This window comes from Polypterus senegalus, chromosome 8, assembly GCF_016835505.1.
Source record: "Polypterus senegalus isolate Bchr_013 chromosome 8, ASM1683550v1, whole genome shotgun sequence".
Lineage (NCBI taxonomy): Eukaryota > Metazoa > Chordata > Cladistia > Polypteriformes > Polypteridae > Polypterus > Polypterus senegalus.
The window spans coordinates 124,852,025-124,869,831 of NC_053161.1; the positions used below are offsets into that span (position 1 = coordinate 124,852,025).

Consider the following 17,807-nt stretch of genomic DNA (forward strand, 5'->3'; position numbering starts at 1 on the left):
TAATTGAAACTGGACCGATTAGCTGAACACAACTTTATGAGATATTTTCATCTGCAAGGCCTTTTCTAATAATATTCTTTTTGGTTTGAATAACATTGTTATAAATTATCAAAATGGGGAGATTGAATAGGCCTACTTTATTTTAATTTGGGAATTTAAAAAATCATCTAAAATGTGTAAGTCTTTTAAAAAGAGTAAACTGACGTAGAGAATGTTTTGGGTTTTTTTTTTGTGTAACTAATTGATTGATCAAACCGTTGAATGTTTTGTTCAATTATAATGAAGTTCTTTAGACATTATGAGTGATTCTTTTTAGGATATTTACAATATTGTACATTTTAAAAGGAAAGTCTTTGGCATCTGTATGGTTTTATTTGGCTCAGGTTTAAACTTTATATGAAACCAATTTATATACACTTAATTTAACCTTACCTATTATGTATATATATATAATGCATACTACAGTTTGCTGGTCACCAGCTGTTACTACATGGAATGCACATGAAGTTAAAATAATAGTAAAATTATTATATCACTGAATGCAGTATTTTGGTAGTTTGTATCTTTATCTGTGTTAATCGTGTGAACAGGTATTGTAAATCCTAAAATAGTAGTTTAGGTTGTGGTACTTTTTATTCTGTGAAACAGATGTGTTGTTTACATCTTAACTACCAGGCATTTAGAGGAAAAAATAAGCTTTAATTTTGAAAAATAAATATTATAAAGAGTATTTAATTGTTGATTTAAATCTAAAATATATGCACAAATGTGTTTTCCTCTTGAATTTTTATTAGTAACACTGTCCCCTTGTGATAGTCTCAATTCTAAAGGAAATTGCTTCAAATTATTTTATGTTAATGTTTTGCACCTCTTCACAGCTACTAAGAAATGCATTGAACTTACTTATTTCCTTGTATTATACAGTTATGTAAGAACTATTCTATATGACTACATAATAAAAACCTGTGAACAATTAGTTTTTTCAGTATAAATATTTAAGTTTAGAAAGCATTTGTAGGTATAATAGGGAAAGTATATGTTAATAAAATGGGCTCCAGTTATAAAGTTGATGAAGGATTGGCAATTATAATATTGTTTTGGAGTTTTTATTGTGATCTAATATTTAAGCAAGAATTCTAATATACTTTAGAACAGAGCAGGATATGTCTTGAGTCAAACGTGTCTACTACTGAAAGTGCTAAAAGATTATTATAAATGCTGTTTGAATCCAGCTCATTGTCAGTACATAGTTTTTCAAATTCTTTTTTTTTTATTAAATCTCTTGTTTCAGGCTTCTCAGTTATAGAAAATCCCTCAAGTAAGTTGGATGGCAATTATCATTCTGCTTGTGGTGTTTTGTAGTTTAATGTGTGTGTTTGTTGGTATATGTGTGTGCTTCCATTACTTTCTTTTTTGCTTTAGTTTAAAAGAGTGGTGCTTTTGTCATCAGTTTCATAGACTGCAGCTAAGCTGGGCATAAATCATAACAGTGTGACTAATTGCACGGTAACAAGAGAACAGCTTTTTCCCTCTCTAGGGTTAAACCTGCATGTCTGTGTTTTAGCTTGGGAAGTAATACATGGATGTTTAAACTCCTCAGGGTGCAGGAAGCATATCATAATTAAAGAATGAGATCACCCCCATAATTTTCTTGTGCTGCTGTTAGCATTAGGTTCAACAACAGCAGTTTTACCAAGATAAAAACATTTCTTTTCTGCAGTTTGACCAGCATGCTTAAGTCACTCAAATATAGCATCATTCTACAACTTGAATGTTTACACAAAGTCTAATTTGCCAGGATATTTTAGTAGTAGTTGTGAAATTTATAACTGATTCATATATACAGAAAAGTGAGAAAGCTTGTTATTATTGCAGAAAAATGTCAAAACATAATGCATTTAAGGGGTTCATGCTAACATATTAATAGAAGTCTTCCCAAAAAACAAAAATGTTCTATGTGAGCACAGATTGCAATTTTTTTTAAATTGCCAATTATTGTGGATTTTCAATTTTAGATTTGTCAAAGGTCAATAAAAATATAACTTGCTATTTATAAATGTAATGAACTGCCTAGTGGATTCTATCTCAATTACTTCTGAGTGAGGTTTACACATTTTCCTTGTCTGCACACTGTAGATTTTCTCTAGATTACCTAGATTCTTTGCACAGCTGTGTAATTTACGTTATCTGTTGACTTTACATTACCCCAATACAAGTGCTATGGTAGTATTCAGAAGCAAGTCCAGTGACAGACTATCTTGTTATCTGCAGTTGGATTCTACCTTTTGTCAGGTACTAATGGCGGTAAAGACTACAAAACAGCATGGGATTATTTTGGAAACTGTTAGTTTATAAATTGAATGAATGCCTGTATTTTTCCATCTGTTAGTCCATGAGCATTCATTTTGTAGCTCTTTACCACATTTGACTAAATATAACCCACTTTAGTGTACATGTATTACAAAATTGTAGTTGTCATGTGCCAGAGTATACCAGGTGTCTTCTGTATATGTGTACAATCATTTAATTAATTTACTATATTTTTCAAAAATCACTAAGCAGGCTATAAATGCAGGCAAAAACTGTCCAGTCAGTACAGAAAAATGTAAATTCATTCTTTTTTCTTTTTAGACCAGTGAACAAGAAGTCCTTCCTTCAGCATCTCGAAGAGCTTTGTGCTAACAATAATTTTAAGTTTCAAGAGGAGTTTTCGGTATGTTGTCAACAGTTGTTCAACCCCAATGGTTATTCCATATGTTGCAATGCTTCATACCACAAAGAATGTTGGTACTGATAATCTAATACCCAATTACCAGACTGAGTGTTTGGATAGTAAAGTTAGACAAATTTTTCTTTTTCACCTTATGCTGCAAGCTGACCAAAGGACTTCACAAGAGTATCAATAATTGTTGCTCTTCAGACCTCCCTGTAGTCAAAAAGTTAATTGCATTTGGTCTTCTAGTTATCTGGATAGATTGAGGTTATTTTTGATTTCTGCTAGCTTTTATATTTTCTGACTTTAAACATGTATATACTATAAAATAAGTAATTAGTAAATATTAAAAAATAGGATTAATTGTTTAACTCAATTTAGTCTTTCACTGAAATTGTTTATATAGTTGCCATAGTTTAATATGTAATGTTTGCAGCAAATTTTAGTCGCAGTGGCTGTAAATGTTAAGATTTGAGATATTCCTAAATATATCTGATTCCTTTACTAATTTTGTGAAGATTTTAATATACATACAGTATACATTCATGTGTAGTTCATTCATAATAGCAGCTTCATCATTCAGATTAGCAAGCATAGGGCATGCAGCAAGTCTAAACCTGAGATTGTGTGTTCCACAAAGGGGCTTAACTTACAACAGTTTTGAAGAGAACATTTAGGCCATTCAAACCAAATACTAAGCTCTTTCAAGAGACACTTAATATATTATGAATCAAGCCAGAATACTAAAACCACTTTCGTTTCATTCAGAATATTTTATTTATTATCTGTGCCATTTCTGTCTCAATTTCACATCTCATTTCAGAAAATGAGAGTCATAAAACTTAAGATCTAAGCTATAAAAAGTTAACAAATTAATTGCAAGCAATAGCTTAAATATTTACTTTTTTGTCTGCTAATTTCCACTCTTCTAGCTAGTTTAATAAGTGGTCACATACTACACATGCTGGGCACCTTTTTATTTTTTTATTTGTATTTTTATTTGATTATTTCTTAACCTTCTGTGTCCCTTAATGGATATACAGAAATATCTGAAAACGTTTGTTGAACATCATGTATTGATTTTGTTTATGTTTGCATCCTCTTTTTTTTAATTTTACCAAGCCTGGTAAACACTCTGAATATTTGTCATGAAATATTTGCATTTATAATATATCTTTTGCGAAATTAGTTAAGATACTTGGTGTGGTTATTTGACTGCAGCATGTTGTGCTATGTAGCAGTTTTTTAATAGTTCACTTATTTTAATGGTCTGAAATCTGATTTATGATTGATGTCAGGTGTTGTCTGTGAAATATAACCTGGTGTACTTTTACATTATATTGTGACTTCCACATACGCAACTCTTGAGAGTTCTTTGTTCCTTTTTTGTTAACTCTATCCATGCCAATTAAACAATGACATTCTCCACTTAATTGAAGTAAGTGGCAATTAGATCAAAATAAAAGTTGTGACCATGTTTTCCTATAGTAAAACTGTTTCATAATAAAGACAATACCATCTAGAGTAATAACAAAGACAAAATCAAACCAATGGTGTCAATTAAATAATGCAAATCAAATTTTTTTATTAAACCTCTTTATACAACCAAGAAATTCCTCTAAACTGGCCTATTATTGCAAATAAGTCCATTAAGACATGAAAAAGAGAGAGAAGAAAAAATAAAGTTATTTAGAAGATACAAACCAGATTTCATTTGGAAGAGTTGTGGTACATTGCTAGGTGGAATTAAAGAATGACTTGACATTTTTAATTTAACTACAGTATTTCTACATTTCTGTCACCTGTTAAAATGTGATGGACATTCGGGTTATACTTTTAACTACTTGGTTTATCACTCTGTAATATTGTAACATCTGAAATATTTATGAAGGAAGTGATCATTCAGTAATTATTTCACATAAATGTTTGAATGTTTTGTTTTCTATTACGTCAGTTGCCTAATTCATTAATCATTGGTTAGGTTTCTGTGGTTCACTGTATTATACTGTAAATTAAATTACATCTAGTGCTATTTATAACTGTATAATAGTAAAACTAACCATAGCCAATCCACTCTTTTTTGTAGTTGTTATTTTTTGCTTCATTGTGTCTTGGTTAAAATAGGAATGGGGCTCCCATTCCCATAAGACAAATAGTTCAACCATATACTGTTCTTAGTTACGTGCTGTAATATTTACAATTCAGACATAAAACTTAAAAGGATACATATAGTCAACATACATATTTGGCCTCTGCCTCTTTCGTTTCAATGACATGGTTCTCCCTGGTTACCCATGCAATGGGAGCATAACCAGAGTGTCATAATGCTCATATAACCACTCTCTGGTTCAAGTAAAACATTTAGCTTATCAATGTTGTAAAACATTTTTTCTCATATTATGATGAATGTTTACGACAATTTTATTATTTAAATGATTTCATTATTTAGTTTTAGTCACTGAAATACTTACAGGATTTAAACCTCTGTGACATTGTCATACGGTAGTCAGTGTTGCTCTGACAGTTCTAAGGAACATGCTTCAGTTTTTGGCACCACTGTCTGTGCTCAGTTTCTTTGTACCTATGTAAGTTTCTCTGAATACCCTTCTTTCCTCTTTACTCTGAAAATAGATTAAATGGTTACCTTTAGCTAATCTTTTCTAAGCAAATGTGGGTATAGGCAAGAGTATGCCCTATAATGGAATGACACCACATTTACAATTAGTTTATCTTTTCCGACGACAGACTTCAGTACTACAATGGAATTCATTTTAATAAAAATTTAATTTAAATTGATCATTTGTGGTTTAGATTTAATATCGGATACATATTTTGATAAAAGTGTTACATTTTCCAGTTCAACCAGCATAAGCAGTTGTTAAAAAAAGTTCAAGATAAGAAACATTTAGTTGTGCATTATTTTTAAAAATGAGAAGCCAACCCTAGTTGAGGTAGACCAGCAAAATCCTATTATTTACATTCTGTGTTCACAAGGGTTCAATTTATTAGCTTTAAAAATATCAGGTGGCTTTTTAATGGATGCAGGCTTGTCTAATAAAACAGGCATGCAGTTGACCAATAGCAGGAGTCTTTTCTTAAGAGGCCCAGGATTGAATGAGCATGGAAAAGGATTACCCTCTAACCTTCAGAGTCAGAGATGGTGGTCCCTTTAGGTCAAAGGTGAGAAGCATGAGTTAGGGGACTTAGAACCAGAGATCTCAAGAATACTGTTGGCCATATCACACAAAGTCATTTGATAAATAAGGGGCATCAATTAACAGTGCCACCAATTTATCACTTTATTTGTAAAATGAAACAAGCAGTAGCCAAATACATTCTGTTTCATCATGATTACTTGCCCACAGGAATAGCTTCTTCCTGAATAAGAGATCCATTTGGTAATTGTTTAATCATGTGTTAATTGTCTAGAACAACAAGGTACATGTTGCTTCACAGCTAATATTTCTGTGTGTACCTGTCATACATCGTTTGCATTTTACTGGAGAGAAATTAATAAACCCTAAAAAATTGAAAGTAGAAAAAAGCAAATTGTAGACTATATATGATTTATTTGATTAAAGTTATTTTATTTTTAACAGGAACTTCCAAAGCTACTTCAAGACCTTGCAACTACTGATGCAGATCTACCATGGAACCGATCCAAGAACCGCTTTACAAACATTAAGCCATGTATGTATAGCACTATACTAGTTAAAATTAGAAGGCACTGCAAAAGAGCTTTCTCACGTGCTGATTAATGTGCTGTGAAATAGTGATACGAACATCATCTGCCACACATGTCTTCATAGTACCACACAAAATAACCATATATGCCTATAATTATTATAAGCATTTGATTCTTCAGTCTTGTATAACAGTTCTACTTAGCATTTTAAACCTACTTTGCCATATACAGAAGGCAGCAGCCCACAGGTGCAAGAGACAAGAACAGTAATCGTTTTGTAGTTTTGTTTCTTTGGAAATTTGAAACCTTAACTTATCTTCCTGACTTTCTTCATGCCTATTGCGAATGCAAAAAATGATGCAATTAAACATATTCAATAGGTTTTCAACAAATTTGTTTCAGTGAAAGTTCAGCTGGTATCCAATGAAAAAGGCTTTTGAACAATGACTTTGTGTTTTCAAAAGAAGCACAAGTCTGTCTTTTTTGTACTTCATTTTTCATTTAATAAGATAATAAATGGCTGTATTATTGTAGGCATTAGCATTGATTTGACACCAGGGGAGCATGGCATTCCTCCTATAATGTAACAACATTCAATGATATGAACTTTTTGCAACAGCTGTGGCTGCTGATCCCAGGTTATTGTTTCAGAAACATTGCGTCTGTAGGATATAGCAACCAGTAACTCTGTTTTTAATTCACCTACCCAGGCATTACTGAATACATTTCTCACATAAACACTCTCTGTATATATATAGTGTCTGATTTATATATGCACATATCCAAGGACAAAATGTATACAGTTCCTGTAAAGACATGTGTCTTTTAGTAAAAGTGCTTGGAATTCTATCAATGCCATTTCATCTCTGTGCCATTTAAGCAAACTTTGTTATTAAATAATTAGTCTTGAATATTCTAACCACCATTTAATTATAGAAATTGTACCAACATTATTTTTATTTTTCCTGTATGTGTCATGTGTTCATACATTTAATTTTTTTAATCTCTTTGAGTCTAGCTCTTTGTAATTTGCACATAATTTAGTTTAATTATTGTGTATAATTATTTTCTTTGTATATTTGTATTTCAGCTGTCTACAGTAAAAATGTAAACATCAAGAAAAAAGCTGCTGCAGAAGGATTGTGATGATTATTTGATAATTTTTTCCAAATTGTACAATTGTAGAACATGTTATTTTTTAGTAAATCAAAATGTCCAGATTTTAGTTGTGGTCAGACCTAACAGCTGTGATTCTGTAATGTATATACAGCAATTCTCTACTTTTCACTATATTTTATGTTTTTATTGATGTGGAATGCTGCTGCTGTTATTTTATATAGTCATTGCTTCTGTTTCACTCTGGAAACCTTTTTTATAATTAGATAACAACAACAGAGTGAAGCTTATGTCTGAACCTGGTGTTCCGGGATCTGATTACATTAATGCCAGTTATGTGTCAGTAAGTACAACTGAGTTTCTGATAACTAATTAAGATGAGATTATTTATGCCCTGTATTTATTGTTGAAAAATCTGTTTTTCCATGGCTCTCAGAAATGTTTCATTACACTGATCAGCATTGTTAAATTTTTGATTTTGTAAATTATATATTTATTTAGTTAGTACATCTGGCATATTGCACTTTTAAGTTTAAATACTGAGTTTAAATAATTTGGATTTTAAATTACTTTAAAGTTTAAATTACTTTTAAAATTACTTTTACTTTTTGCTTTTAAAATGCTTTTTTAAATTACTTCAGATTTTGAGTTTAAATACTTTGGATCAACAGGTTACAGAGTAACAGGGATTATAGAAAAGAGGCAGAAAAGAGAGAGCAGGCAGGGTGGAATGGGTGGAGAAGAGTGCCAGGAGTAATTTGTAACAGATGGGTATCAGAAGGAGTGAAAGGGAAGGTCTAAAGGACAGTAGTGAGACCAGCAATGTTATATGGGCTGGAGACGGTGGCACTGACCAGAAAGCAGGAGACAGAGCTGGAGGTAGCAGAATTAAAGATGCTAAAATTTGCACTGAGTGTAACGAGGATTAGAAATGAGTACATTAGAGGTTGAACTCAGGTTGCATGGTTGGGAGACAAAGTTAGAGTGGCGAGATTACATTGGTTTGGACAAATGTGCAGAGGAGTGATGCTGGATATATTGGGAAAAGGATGCTAAGAATAGAGCTGCTCAGGCAAGAGGAAAAGAGGAAGGCCTAAGAGGAGTTTTATGGATGAGGTTAGAGGGGACATGCAGGTGATAAGTATAACAGAGTAAGATGCAGAGGACAGAAAGAGATGGAAAAAGATGATCTGGCATATTGCACTTCACTGTATTTATTTCATAGAAAAGTAATTTGTACCATCTGTTTTAAAATTAACTTACTGGAAAAAGAAATGAGTGTGTTCACTGTTATTAGTTTCACCTATAAATTAAAATTTTGTGGATTTAGGGAGGAAGAAAATAAAATGATAAAACTTTGATTTTTTTTGAAAAACAAAAAAGTCTACAATCAAACATGTAGTGAAGGAGCCTCAATACTGTGGAGCTGATTAGTTGTCTGTGGTACCGGAGAGCTTAAGCATGTGAATGACATCAGAAATTTGGAATATTTTCAAAGCATGGTGTATTATTTAGCTAAATATTTTCAAACTCAGTCTCTGACAAAGACATTAGATCCTAAACAAGAATCCAAAAGCACAGAGGTAAAGCTTAAGAAGAAATGCTGTTTTGAAGGAACCAACAATGTCTCTAAATCCTATATAAAGCTTTTGGCAAGACCTAACTAAGCATTGTGAGAAAATGTCTAGAGTCAGTTATCTTTTCTAAATGTTAAGCAGCTAAGTACTAGTCCTTATGTGGCAATAACTGTGTGATTTTTTTTTTTACATTTCTACACAATAAATACATAGTTTCACAGTTTTTCAATATTCTGTTTCTAAAAGCTGTATTGTTAAACTTTCTTTTTATTTTAGATATCAGTAGGGCATCAATACTTTTGACCACAGTGGGTTTTTGTAGTGTTAGGTTCTTGTAGTTCATGTACATTTTTTCTTTAGCTCTAAAATGAATGTAAAATTCATTTTAAAATATTTAGTTGCTGTCCCATGTAGTTTTAGTTACTGCTTTGCACCCAATCCTAAATCCTGGACTGAGGTTAGTGGGTTTTGAAGATGGGTGGATTAAAAAAATGTTGCTGCTCTGTTCAAACAACTTATTTTAGTGTTTCTGGCTTTTTGCGTAAGCAGCAGGGGGAAATCAGCAGAGACTGCCTGAGATAAAGCCACATTATCCTAAAAACAAAAAGTGGGTAGAAGAGGGGTGAGAAAAAAATGAATAGAAGTAGGGGACACATGTTTCTTGTTCACTATGATACAAGAAAGACATAGCAGCACTTGAAGCTGTACAGAGGAGAGCAACCAAGTGCATCCCAAAACTTAAGGACTCAGAGAATTAAACCAGAGGAGATTGCATGGGGACCTAATTAAGGTATTTAAAATCCTCAAAAAGCATTAATAAAGGTAGATCATTCTAAATTCTTTTAGCTTAAGGGTGAATCATGTGCTTGAGGACATAATTGGAAATTAAGGGAAAATGCATTTACAACCAATCCCAGGAAGCACTTCTTTACGCAAAGAGTTGTGGGGCCCTGGAACAAACTACCAAGACATGTAGTTGAAGCAGAAACCTTGACAACCTTTAAGAAGAATCTTGGTAATATATTGGGACAGCTTAACTATTAGCTACAAAAACAGGCTTGATAGACTGAATGGTCACTTCTCGTTTGTCAAATCTTGTTTTTCTTTTTATGAACATATAAGAGTAAATGTAGATAGATTTTTTTCTTTTTGCAAGCTTAGCACTTCAGTTTAGGTTGTTATTTTGAAATATAAGAATGGAAAATTTGTACAATTAATAACATGAATGAGAATATATTTTATTTTTTAAAATGTACGTGATGATACAGAAATCCAAAGACAGTTGTCATAAATGAATGATAAGTTTCTCTACCTGCCCGTTCCACTACCATAGAAGCAGGGTTGAGAAGCAACCTGAGTTCACTTGCTACCCCACTGCATAAGCATCCTTAGTCTTCAAGGGTAGGGGAACTGTAGTGTTCTGGCTAGTACATATTTTGCAATTTTTGACCTGAATGTAAAGCTCTGCAGAAGAAAGAAAATCACTAATTGTTGCACTGCATCTGCACCAATGGTGGCTGCAAAGAGATAAATATACAAGGAGTTTTGTTTTCAGGCTCTATCTGTTGACTGTTGGTAACATATTTAACACAACTGTGTGCAACACAGGAGGTGTTAAGGGTAAATAACTTGTGAAAGCTGTGACATAAGTCATTTAAGAAAAGTTGCTTGCCTTAGAGTGTGATAAATATGGATTGGAATGTTCCACTAGAGGCATCTTGTGACTTCAGTAAGGGTTTTTCCATTTCAGTTATGCCATTTCCAGAATCATCACTCTAGGTATTGTCATGTGTATTTTTAACTGCAGTAATTGGATCTCTAATGATTATAGGTGGAATGAAAGATCAAAGTGTTGCAATTTTTTTGCATGCATCATAAAGCAGTAGATTATGTATATCTAAAAAAGCACTGGTTATTTCTTCTATTTCTTTTCATTTGTACTTTGTTTAACTTTGAAAGCTTTTTAGTTTGTATACTAATTTAATTTGTTTTTGTTTAATGTTAGTAATAAGTTTTTTTCCTAATTAAATTTTTGCTTTGTTTTATAGAGAGCATTCTAAAGTTTACCCTCACATGAATCCTAAAACATGAAAACAGGTTTTGTTTAAAATTTCACTAGGGAAAAAAGAATGCTTGGCAACAAAAAACAAACAAAAAAAAACTATACATATAAATGTGTACTCAATGTCTATTGCTTTTAGGATAAGCCATAGTATCATGTACTGTCTCACCTAAATATGCCTATTTACCTAAATATGCCTATTAAAAAGCTGAAGCTCCGTTTAGGTTTTAATCGCATGTGCTACAAAGCAGATTAGACAGGTGCAGTCAAAAATATTCACTGCATATACTGTAACTAACCAGGACACAGGGAGTTAATCTGGTGATCGGTCCCTTTTAGAATTTTAACATTTTAAGCAGGCATCAACCAATCCAGAAAAATGCAAAGGTTACTACTGTATATTTACATTTATATATTACTATGTGGCTCCAGTCATCAAGCACAGACCATTTCTGTATCAGCAATACATAAAATCAGAACACAAAAGTTTAATTATGTGGCTCATTAGTAACATATATAAAAATAAACATCACATTTTAAACTAAACTAGAAGACAGAAAGAAGTTAACAAAAACTACAGAATGACATAAATCCTAAAGAACAAATTTCTCAATAGCATTATGCATTCATGGACAAATATGGTTTGTTCAGAGACATATAAATATGCTACCCTGGATAGTATTTAAATGACTTGTTTAGGCTGATTATGTGATTCACTATTGAGGATTATACATTCAACTTTTTGGTGGAAGGCAAGTTCATACTATTTCTTAAAGATTCAGAGTGGAATTTACTTTTTGCTCCTTTTATTACAGGGTTACCTCTGTCCAAATGAATTTATTGCTACTCAGGGACCTTTGCCAGGTACAGTTGCTGATTTCTGGAGAATGATTTGGGAGACAAGAACAAGAACGATAGTAATGTTGACACAGTGTTTTGAAAAAGGAAGGGTACGTTGTCTACAAATTATAAAACAGAATACCCAAGTGTCTTGTTACACCAAGGTTGAGTGACTGCTGCTCCTTATTTTAGATCAGATGCCATCAGTATTGGCCTGAAGACAACAAACCAGTAACAGTATTTGGAGATATTGTGATCACAAAACTCACAGAGAATGTTCAACCAGACTGGACAGTGCGAGACCTTAAGGTGGAAAAGGTAAATCACGCTGTCAGCAGCATGTATCATCCATCTGTGTTCTGTTCAATGCCTATTGTGTTATTTCATATTAACATTTCAACTGATCATACAGTAATGCATAGTTCTCTAACTAGATTCATTGTGCATTAAGTACTTGCTCAAGGTTATATTTTGAGTCAAGGGAGAATTTTGAAGGCACAAGCGTGTTTCAAGCATAACTTATTAAGTCATGTGTCCTCACTAGCTGCTTAATATATTAATGCAGCTTTGATTAATCCATATAAAATAAATAAAATGAAAACTGGAAGAGGGATATTATTTGTGCATACAGTATTTTAACTTATGGAGTAAATGCTGTATGAAATTTAGTTTTAAGTTTTGTTCATATAAATTCCCCTCTTGGTTTTTAGCTAACAGTCACTTTTTCCTAAGTGTGAGCATTTAAACACAAATCTCCAGTATAAATATTTTTTTCATATTTCTTGATTTTAACAGCCAACTGAGACATTTTTGTGTTTTGCAGCATGGTGACTATATGGTTGTTCGCCATTTTAACTTTACTTCCTGGCCAGAACACGGAGTTCCAGAATCAAGCACAGCAATAATTCATTTTGTTAAATTAATTCGAGCTATCAGAGCCCACGAGAACACAACAATTGCAGTGCATTGCAGGTAAGGAGTTTCCTCCAGGTGCTCCAGCATTTAGTTATTGACTTTACAATAGTGTCTTATCAGTTCTTACCGTAAATTAAGTCCAGTGCTGATTGTCCTCACTTTTTTTCACTTTTGGTTAGAATTTTGCAGACGCTTTTTTATTTACATATGGTTTGTCACAAAACACAAATGTAATTCTTTCTAATTATTGTATGACTTATTAAATGTAATGTAGATTTTGAAAATAACCAGACACATGACCAACTTTGTGCAGTCCTACTCTAGTAAGAGTTCTGAAATTCATCCTGCAATTTTTCTTACAATCATTTTTAGATAAAAAAAAAAAAACACTGAAAACAAGAGTACTGACCAGTGGCGGTTTGTAATGCAGGGCACTGGGGCCCCCACTTCCCCAAATATTTTAAAAACTTTTCTTAAATTAATTACATAATGCAAAATATTTATGAAATAAATTAGTTTATTTGCACAATGCGCCTGTGTCAGTGCATGTAAAAATTGGTTCCAAATTGTACTTGTTTAATTTCTGTGTAAATACCTATATTTCCAGATTTAAGGGCGCCAGCCAAATGAGACTGTATGTAAGTCTTCGATCTTTTGGAAAGCAGGTGATCTGAGGCTGCCCTTTAATTGGTTGCTTTCATATTTTTATGGGGACGCAACTCTCTGCGTCCTTTATACTTCCACATTTATTGGCAGAAAATTAGTATTGTCTTAGGGTCTGAACCTGAGACAGGTCTACCTGGAGAAGCTGGTATAAAAGAAATACAGTGATCTCTATGTTGCAGACACAGCACTTAGAATACTTTAGATGTGTCTCCATGCTACTAGAAATTTTCAGCCCTGGGTGTGTGGTCACCAGCGAAACTCACAACACTGGCAGATAGTGGGAAAATGAGTTGCCTCCAAGGTAGAGAGGGGGAGACAAATGAGTGAAGCAGCTTAAAGACGCCACCAAAGTGCTCACTAAGTGTCATATCTGGGAATGCTGATCTCGGAGCTGCTTTTTTACTTACCTTTTAAAAATAAAGCAAACTAATACTTTGTTAATTCCTTGTTTTCCTTGTTTTAATTTTGCAGTGCGGGTGTTGGCAGGACAGGTGTGTTTATTGCTTTAGATCATCTACTCCAGCACGTGAGTGATCATGACTTTGTGGACATTTATGGGCTTGTAGCTGAGCTGCGCAGAGAAAGAATGTGCATGGTGCAGAACCTGGTAAGACAACACAAAAATGAGCAATATTTGCTATTCATGTTCAGTGAAGCAAATCTTTAAGTATGTTGTGGTGAATTTAAAATTAGAAAAATGGAAAAGTAATTTTTAAAAATCCTAGATTGATAATGATCATTTTTTAATTGTTCGGCAATAGATTTTTAGTTAGGGGCTGGAATAAATATATTTTTAAAAATGCATTTAACTACCTACAAATCATTCTAAGAAAGCCTAATGATTATCCGTTTCTAATTTTCCCCTTTGCCAAATTCTTCTCAACATTTATAACCATGCTTGGTTTGCTAAGTTGTTTACCATAACATAATGCTGCTTGAAAGATTTTTCATGTATTTTTTTTTCCCAAGCACTAGTATAAGTATGTTGTAGAGCCTTTTTAACTTTGCATTCTTTACTCATTCACTTTCATTTGGCATCTCCAGGGGCCAAATATATAAACAGTGCATACACACAAAAAAGTTGCGCATGCCCATTTCCATGGTCACATCGCGATGTATAAAAAATAAACTTGGCGTAAAGCCACACACATTCTTAGTTTGGTCAAACCATTGCATATGCATGTTTTCGGCTCAGTTTTGCAAACTGGTGGCACCCAGCCTCAAAGCAGTGCTATTGTTCCTGTATGGTTTCCCTTTATTTTTTTAGATTCACATCCCTGACGCAGCTTTATCAAATACACTTAAATTAACTGCATATCATTTTTTGGTTTAAGTCATCTGATTGTAATCAACCTGCAACAATATAATGATGCACAGAATGGCCAAACTATTACCAATACCATAACTGCTTTATTGTTGTTACTCCAAGTTCACCACTCAGAGTATTTTAACCCACTGTATCTGAGTAGGAAATCACATCTCTACAGCAGCTGATTGGAAATCTCTATGGCAGATTGTTTCAAGAGCAGAGAGAATTATCGGGAAACAGCTTCTAGCACCTCAGTTTTCAACCTTTTTCGTGATTGTACCCCCAAAGGGTGTGAAAGTATGTCCGCGGGTACCCCTTGCACATAAGTTTGCACATAAAAGTACTTATTTTCATAATGCGATACTTGGGCTTGTTTTTGTGCCATCAAAGATTTGATGCGAGGATGAATGCTGCTGATGGCTAGTATAACATCACCTTCAGGCTGGAGCCGGTTTCTTTCTTTAGCTTTTATTGCAGTCAAAGCCGAGAAAACACTTTCACATAAATATGTCGATGGAAAAGGGAACAATGCTGACAATGCTGCATTACTCAAATCTTCGTATTCTTGACACACACTGTGCCAGAAGTCCCACATTGCTGTCCATTCTTGCTTTCAAAGTTCTGTCCACCGCAAGTTCAAATAATTTCTCTTTCAAGTCATCAGGAAGTTCTGCTGTCTCAACATTGTTTTCACAAAAAGGATTCAAAATCCAGTTGTTCTGGGCACCATCCATTTCAATTTCAGGAAAATATCGGAGAATTTAGTTTTCTAGATTCTTCAAATGATTGATGATCAATGCTTTGATATTAGAAAAGCTTGAAAGCTTGATATTTGAGTCTTCACAAAAACGTGAAATTTTTGGGAAGATTGCAAGATGTCCAGCAGAAATTCTGTTTTTCCAGTAGATAACTTTTTTATGAAAAGTTTGCACGTTGTCAATGGAAGAAAATATGTTGCTCTTCTGTCCTTGAAGTTTCAAATTCAACTCATTGATTTTTGCAAATATGTGGGCAAGATATGCAACTTTGCATAACCACTGCTTGTCCTCAAAGTGTGTTAGAAAAGCAGATTTCTGATCTTTAAGAAAGATGTACATTTCGTGTCGGAGCTGAAATAGCCTGTTCAAAACTTTTCCATGAGACAGCCACCTGACTTCGGTATGCAAAAACAAAGTTACATGTTCCGAACCCATGTCCTGGCAAACTAGTCAATAGAGCCGAGAGTTCAGAGCACGTGACTCAATAAAATTTACAACTTTGACCACAGTGTTCAGTGTCTCATTGAACTCCATGCTTAAGTGTTTCAAGGCGAGTGATTGTCGATGAATAATGCAGTGATTCCATTGTACTGATGGATTTTTCCCTTTCACCAACGCTTTCAAGCCTCCTCGGTGGCACGTCATGTTAGCTGCTCCATCTGTGCACACAGAAACACAACACATCCATTCAAGTCCATGAGCAGCGAGACACTCTGAAAGAATTCTGAAAATCTCCTGTGCTGTTGTTTTTCCCAGCAAAGTTTTACAAGCTAATACTTCTTCTGATTGTCCCTTCACCTGATCAACATACCAAACAAAAATCATCAGTTGAGCATCGTTTGATACGTCTCATCCAGTTGTAATGCAAATTGTTTTCTGAGTTTGATCTGCTCACAAACTTGCTGGAATACATCATCAGCCATTTCTCAAATTCTTCTTGATACGGTATAATCCGAATGTGGGATAGTTTTCACCGTATCAATTGCTTTCTTGTCTATCATTATTTCTGCAATTTTTAGTGCCGCAGGAAGTACCAACTCCTCAGCAATATTATGAGGTTTCCATGTTTTCGCTACCAAAAGACATACTTCATATGAGGCGCGCAAAGCTTTCTCAGACATATGCAGATATCAGTGAAACATTGTGGTGCCTTTCATCATACTCTCATGTTGCCTCTTGAAATATTCCAGTGGTTTATGTTTCAATTCTGCGTGTTTGGTTTGCAGGTGTCTCTTCAGAAGCAACGGTTTCATGCTGTGATTAGACAGAGTTTCGTTGCATATGACACAGACTGGAATTGGAGGGTCCACACCATTGCTGACAAAACCGTAGCCTAAATATTCTGCAGAATATTGTCATATTTTTCTGCCCGCAGATGAATCTTCTGGTGGCTTCTTATCTTGCTGCTACCGCAGCTGTTTTTGAGGAATTCCTTGGCCTGTCTTATCAGAAGACGACCCAACACCTTCTGAATTACTCACTTCCACGAACGCATCGATACCACTTCCTTTCAGTTTTACTAAAAACCGGTCCATTTTTGGGGTTCCCGTGAACAATGCAAACACAAGTGATATAACCACCGTCAATTGCCCTCTCTTAAAAGCTACCACCCCTCTGGGGAGTTTACTCACGCGTTGCCCCCACTTTCCGAAGCAAATCTACTCCATGCTTTAGTACAGCTGCACTGCCGCACGTGTTTTGCTGATGAGCCACGCAGCGAACTGGTGACCTTCTTCAAACTCTCTGGTTGTTTTAGGTTTAAAAATTTAAACTAAAACATTGAAACTGATTGAAACAATCATTATTTATTTAGGATAGCAGTCATGAGTCAGTTTTTGAAACTACACCTGAATTCCTTCCTCTTGAAGCCCTTGAATTACATTTTCTTCTTTTTTCCTACTTTTGAGTTTGAAATCAAAACAGAAAGAAAATGTAAAAAAAAACCGCAAAATTTTATGTCGCTGCGTACCCCTGCATAACCCTTCCCGTACCCCTAGGGGTACGTGTACCACCGGTTGAGAACCGTTATTCTAACACATACTGCCTCAGCCATGTGCACAGACGATTTAAACATCTCCCATACGGCAAACACTTCACAGCCTTTCCTGCAGGGATCTTGCGGGTCAGAAACAGTTTCATCCCAAGAGCTGTAAATGCACTCAATCA

General features: G+C 34.1%; 1 protein-coding gene across 1 annotated transcript in view; it reads left to right on the forward strand.

Annotated features, from left to right (window-relative positions):
• ptprq (protein tyrosine phosphatase receptor type Q) overlaps positions 1-17,807 on the forward strand; it is a 205,438-nt gene that overhangs the window by 177,705 nt on the left and 9,926 nt on the right. Inside the window, exons 39-46 of the mRNA XM_039762178.1 lie at positions 1,292-1,318; positions 2,632-2,713; positions 6,313-6,403; positions 7,781-7,857; positions 11,969-12,103; positions 12,186-12,311; positions 12,817-12,965; positions 14,046-14,181. Coding sequence (XP_039618112.1) covers positions 1,292-1,318; positions 2,632-2,713; positions 6,313-6,403; positions 7,781-7,857; positions 11,969-12,103; positions 12,186-12,311; positions 12,817-12,965; positions 14,046-14,181 — 823 coding nt within the window. The remainder of the gene's footprint in view (positions 1-1,291; positions 1,319-2,631; positions 2,714-6,312; positions 6,404-7,780; positions 7,858-11,968; positions 12,104-12,185; positions 12,312-12,816; positions 12,966-14,045; positions 14,182-17,807) is intronic.